Source organism: Brienomyrus brachyistius, chromosome 8 (genome assembly GCF_023856365.1).
Source record: "Brienomyrus brachyistius isolate T26 chromosome 8, BBRACH_0.4, whole genome shotgun sequence".
Lineage (NCBI taxonomy): Eukaryota > Metazoa > Chordata > Actinopteri > Osteoglossiformes > Mormyridae > Brienomyrus > Brienomyrus brachyistius.
The window spans coordinates 12,672,256-12,678,255 of record NC_064540.1 but is presented as its reverse complement, the minus strand read 5'-3'; the positions used below and the strand labels follow the sequence as shown (position 1 = coordinate 12,678,255).

The 6,000-nt window shown below is 37.9% G+C and overlaps 1 protein-coding gene across 1 annotated transcript in view; it reads left to right on the top strand.

Moving 5' to 3' along the window:
- The first annotated feature begins 805 nt into the window (after window positions 1-805).
- The window catches only part of LOC125746981 (cadherin-4-like), a 237,362-nt gene continuing 232,167 nt past the window's right edge, over window positions 806-6,000 (top strand). The window contains exons 1-2 of the mRNA XM_049021600.1: window positions 806-1,018; window positions 2,513-2,624. Coding sequence (XP_048877557.1) covers window positions 962-1,018; window positions 2,513-2,624 — 169 coding nt within the window. The 5' untranslated portion in view covers window positions 806-961. The remainder of the gene's footprint in view (window positions 1,019-2,512; window positions 2,625-6,000) is intronic.

Sequence of the window (6,000 nt, the reverse complement as noted above, 5' to 3'; positions counted from 1 at the left end):
GGAAAAGGGCCTTGCTCAAGGGCCCACAGACATGCGGATGTTTGGGCTTGACCCAGCACCCTTCCAATCACAGGCACAGAGGCTTAGCCCACTGAGCCACATGATTTTTACTACTTTTTCCCATCAATAATATGACCACACTCCCAATTGCAGCAGCAAGTTTATATAACAATGTCCATGCATTAAAAGCATGGGTTAACCAAATAATTAATGATTCACGTTCTGTTTCATTCCTATTGATGGGATTAGTCTAATTTTGCCGAGTGCACCTCCCATTAGTGTTCGGGAAATGTCACCGTAATTAACACTTCAGTGTTAATACTTGAACGTGCAGCAAGAGGTGTTACTTTAATGCCTTTCATTCTTTCATCCAGTTTAAACCTATTGCATGCATCAAAGTAATAGCTTTTGGCATTTCCACCGCACATGTATAATGTTCAATACAATTTAGGTAATAATTAGTCATTGAAGTTAATTGGTCGAATAAGGAAAAAAGCGAAACGAAGAAACGAAGCAACTATGACAAACAATCGATAATATCAAACTAATATCTGTGATCGCTAGAAATATATTTAATATAATATGCAGTATGTATTACTATCACGCATATTTAATTTAGTATTACAAATGCTTTGACTATACTGAAATTATTGGATTTATTTTGGTAAACGTAGCAAATAATTAGGATAAATGCAGTGCCTCGGTTTTAACTGCATCTTTAAGCGCAGTTCTCCCGCACCATGTAGTAGGAGGAGTTATAGTGACGCTCGCTGCTTTTCGGGCGCTGAAGCAAACTGCGCTTTTTCACCTGCAGTCAAGAGCCGGGACGGTCTTCGCTGCAGAGAGCGCAGCTGTGTTTGTGGGGAACCATAACAGCATTCGTACGGGAACAATCGGAAACTGCAAAGGACCTCCTGTCTTTACTGCCCTTCGCCGTTGCTCTTCTTGCTTACTTGCAGACATGAAAATTGGCTTCATTACCTTGTTGGCGAATGCCTTACTATTGGACACATCTTGGGTGAGAAAGATTTATATTTATTTTTCCTATGGGTGGAAGTCCTGAGCTGCTGTCACAACTTGCCGATACTGGCGAGTTTGGTAATTTGGTTAGTGTGAGTCGTATTGCTTGCACCGTAAAGCAGCGCTGGCCGTTAAAAGGCAAAAGGAAAAAATCATAATGGGGCTATTCCTAACTGTTTTCCCACGTCTAGTTTTGTTGTGTATACAAAAAATTTGAAGCGCAGTTAAGTGACAATTCCAGGTACTCACGCAAACCTCTTGTGTATATATATAGTTTATTTATATGTACATCGAATTGGAGTAGAGGGTGCCTGCCGCAGAAACACTTGGACAGTGAGGATGTTAAACGAGCAACTGCCTTTTTTATGTGCGGGTTGCTGAATTGCATTTTACTTTGTAGGTGTGAATGTAGCGACCGTTTTCCATTTGTAATCTTTAGGTTATTAGTAGAAATTGTCATTGCATGTGTTGTCGCGTTCTTACTAGTTTTTCTAAGTGAAACAAAAAATGCATTAAACATGCATATTTACGTTTTTTTTAATATTTTGACACAATGTATACAGGAAATAGCCTATTTCCCCACATACGTGGTATATATATTTTGTTATTATTATTATTTATTTTACCACACGCATGTTAATATGCATATTCACTCCATATTTTTTAAATGTCCTGAATCTGATTTTTGAATTTTTTTTAAACATTACCTAAAAGTGAACAGCGTCTCCGTTTATTTTTATTTTATTATTTGTCTTAAAGAAAAAATTTCTGGTTTGCAGATCAAGGAATAGGACCTTTTAAAAGCCCAAACAAACATAATGAATGCCGTTACACATGAACTGGATATGTGTTGATACTTTACAATTTGAGAGTACTTCGTGCACTTTTGGATATCTGCGTGCTCATGTCCTCATGCGTGCGTTTGTTACTGTTGATTAAATGAAAGAGCAGCCTGTCAATTGGCAATTATGGAGCCGCTTATTAGGGAATATTAATCACATAACGCATTCACGAAACAGGAAAAAGCATTTTTGCATTATTTTATGTGCAGCACATGTTTAATAAAGTTATGTTTGTTGCTGAAGCAGTCATAGATTTCCCGTGTTATTATAATAATAATAATAATAATAATTATTATTATTATTATTATTATTATTGTTGTTGTTGTTGTTAGGTTAGGCTTTTTAGCAAAGATTGTCTGATCATTTGGATTTGCAGATGACCAGAAGAAAAGGTTGTATTTTTATGGCCTGGAAATAGTATTCACTGCTATGCGAATGTTGTGTTCAAGACCCAGGAGCAGTACTTAAACCTAGGTTGCATTTAACATTCAGGAATACAAATAAGAAACAACATATGGAAATTTAAATGCAAAAGCCATGCGTGTCCATGTGCTGAGATGCTAAACCGAGCCTCTGCTTGCAGTATCTGAGTGAAAGTGCCTGTGTACTTGTGATAATAGATCCCTAACAACCGCTTCTCTCTCTCTCAGGGCATCTGCAGAGATCCAACACTCCAACCTCCCTGCCGCCCTGGATTTTCACCGGGTTTTTATACAATGTTTGTTTCAAGGAATATACTGCAAAATCAAGCCAGTCTCAAAGGTAAGGTTTGCTGTGGATCTTATTTTTATTTTCATTTTGTTTGGATGGTGTGATCAAATAAAATTCATAAGAGCTGAATACTTTGATTTTCAAGAGACTTTGCAGCTCAGCGTTCTCTCTGAAAGTGACGTGCGATATCCTTAAAAAAGAAGTGCATAAATAACCTGAAATACGGAAATGATGGAGATTGGTTGAGGTCTGCAGCTTCATACACTGCTAATCTTTCCAGGGTGTATGCCCTTGGTAAAATATTTAGTCGGGCTATGTTATCTGAAGATGATTGTTTTACCATCCATCAGCATTGAAATTTTGTTTTTCTTACACTTCTCTGACTCGAATTGTTAGTCACTTGATTAGAGACCCATAAACCTTTTTTGGGTGAAAAAGAGATATATATCGTGAGAGGAGATCAGATTTGCCTCTCAATATTGAAATCTGAATTTTAAAAAAGCACAATAATGTCAGCCCTTTTCATCTGTAAGTAGTATCTTCTTCATGTTGAATATGCAGTATTCTTCTTTATGTCCTATTGCTTTAATTCCTTACATAAGTGTTATTGGATAAGCTGAACTCATTGCTTTCAGAAAAGCAACTCTTCTAAATATTGTTTTCTTCATTCATGTTGGGTCACATGGTAGCTCAGAATGGAGCCTGGCTGCCTCTCATATCCCCGGTGGGTGGTTTAAGTCCCAACCCATTCCTGTGGATAATTCATGATATCAAATTGTCATGGTATCAATATGTCAAGTAGTGTAGTCATGTATGAGGTCCTTTGTGTGTACTGAATTTGTATTGGGTGCAAAATTCAAAAAGCAAAACATTCATAACTTTGTGATGTGGCTTTAGGCAGAGCCACTGCTGGAATAAAGAAGAACCCAACACTACTACAGAAGAGCATTATAACTGAGAAGCCAGTGCCCACTAGTTCAGAACTGCGCTTGATGTTTTGCTTTTTTTTCTTTTATTGCTGTGAGAACTCTTGAACTGAGAATTTTCTCGGTTCAGTAGCAATACATTTTTTTTTCATAGTAATCTTCCAATTCTTTGAGGCGATGTTTCTTTCCTTGATCTCATTGTTGAAGCATTGCATTAAGCCCAGGAGAGGTAGAGTCCAAGTCTTGCTTCTTTTATCTGCTTTATTTACTCTGAAGGGAGACTTGGGCAAGCAGTGTGTTATTCTGCTGGGTTATAGCTATACCCAAAGGCCTGAAATAGAATGACTGCTGCTTTCAAAATTGGTGCTGGCCTCTTTGGTAACCTCTGATGTTAAGGGAATACAGAGCGAATACTTTGTGTTAAGTTGACAGCAGCTGGCCGGATGAATTTGTTTTATGTCATGCAAGAATGACAGAATGACTGCCCCCCCAGAGCAGTTCTGCATACGTTGGGTCAGAGAGAGGTTCAGTTGGGTCAGAGGAAGACTGTGAGGCTAGAGGGCCAGGCAGGAAGGTGAAGTGATCCATCCAGACCGGCTGGTTTAGGTACAAGGCCAGAGAAAGATGAACAAAGAAGGAGATCGGGAGTACAGCTGTGATTTCTGTTTTTATGGGAGTGAGGAATATTGATTGTAAAAAAGTTTTATCATACATTTCTGTTTGCTTGCCTATGATTTATCAAGTTCAGAACAATAACTTGCAAGCGTCACATAGATGTCCAGACCTAAGAGAGCAAACACTCTCCCAAACAGTACTTTCTATACCTGGTACTTTTAAGCATTAGACAAAAGTGTGTGTTCCTGAAGTGTCATGTAAAATCCCCTTTCTGTTCTTTATGAGCTAGGGAATTTTTGCCACTGTGTCACTGAAAGGGTAGTTTTTTAGGACTATGGGCTTTAGTCAGCAGCTTGGTGAAATTGAAGTGGATTCACATTGTGAGGAAAACAAACTGATTCATTTCACCATTCAGAGCTCAAAATTTACTGTCAGTACTACAATCAGTAAAACATCAATGATGAGACCATCCCACCCATTTCAGACCAGAAAGATTAGAGCTCATAGCCCTCAATCTTTATTTAAAATTTATGTATTAGCTTTAGGCTAAATTTGTGTGAAACCTAATCTACATCTTCCTGTTGGCTGCACCTGACCGTGAGTGAACAACAGTGTCTTCCCTGTAATCCTCTATAGCCTAAAAAAAACTGCGTTCATCTTGACACATCTGTGACAATATTTAGCAACTTACTTTAAAAAAGGCCATACCAAGGAAGGATGCTAGTAAAAGTATGAAATGTCCTGAATTTTAATTTAAGCTCATCCCGAAAACTGCTTGAGTAAGGTATTTATCCAAATATATAAACTAGGTCAGATGTAACACCGGAAATCATGTAAGTGGGTGCACGTCTGGTCAAAGTAAATGGTGTCATATCCCTGTTTGTTACATTTGTCTACCAGGCAACCTACATAAGCTTTCTGCAGTCTAAACTAAATATAAATGCTTTGCAATAAAACATATTCCTCAACCCCCAGATTCTGCAGGGAGGCAGGTGTTGCATTTTCTACAATACTAGTATAACAGGAATGGATGGACTTCTTGAATGAATAAGAACAGTCATGGTTTCTGTGATGTGAGAAACAGTAAAATGAAAACACAACTGTGGGGTGTTTTTTAAAATCAGGTCCTTTAGTTTTATCTTTTCACTTCAGTTATTTCTCCCTTTCCATTGTTCTATAAAAATGATGCCGTTTCTCTGAACTATTTTGTAAAAAAAATGTATCACAATGGAATGTAATTCCCAGTTTCTCATCTGCTGATTTACGTAAATGTTACTATTATTAGTAGCATGGACTGAAAGTTTAGAATGTATTGTTAATGCCTATTAGGTGCATCGTCCAAACAAGCTTATACAAGTATATTTCCCTTTCCCAACTCCCAATTTATGAGTTTATATCTTTATGAGAATTTTCTGAGGCAAAAATAAAATTTCCATTTTTCATAATGTTTCATAAATTTGCACATAACTCAGTGTGTGCTGCTCAAAAATGCCGTCTGTGGTCTGACAAAATTTTCAGATAACATTTCTTTGTGAAATATCTGACTGTATGCCTGATTTGTACCTTGCACGTCTGCACATGCATTATACTTTACGGCAGGGGTGGCCAATCTTACCCAGAAAGGGGCGCTGTGTGCGCAGGTTTTCGCTGCGATTCCCTAATTAGATTACTAATTAGAGTACTGATTGGCTGAAGAGTCCTTACACCTGGTTTTGAGCAGCTGACCTAAAGGTTACCCCAAAAATCCGCATACACACCGGCCTTTTGCGGATAAGACTGGCCACCCCTGCTTTACGGCATATTTTAAGATGGTGTCAAATTTGTATCACTTTGTTTCACAACCCAACCTGATCCCGTTAATACATTAGGTTCATTTTATGTATTGT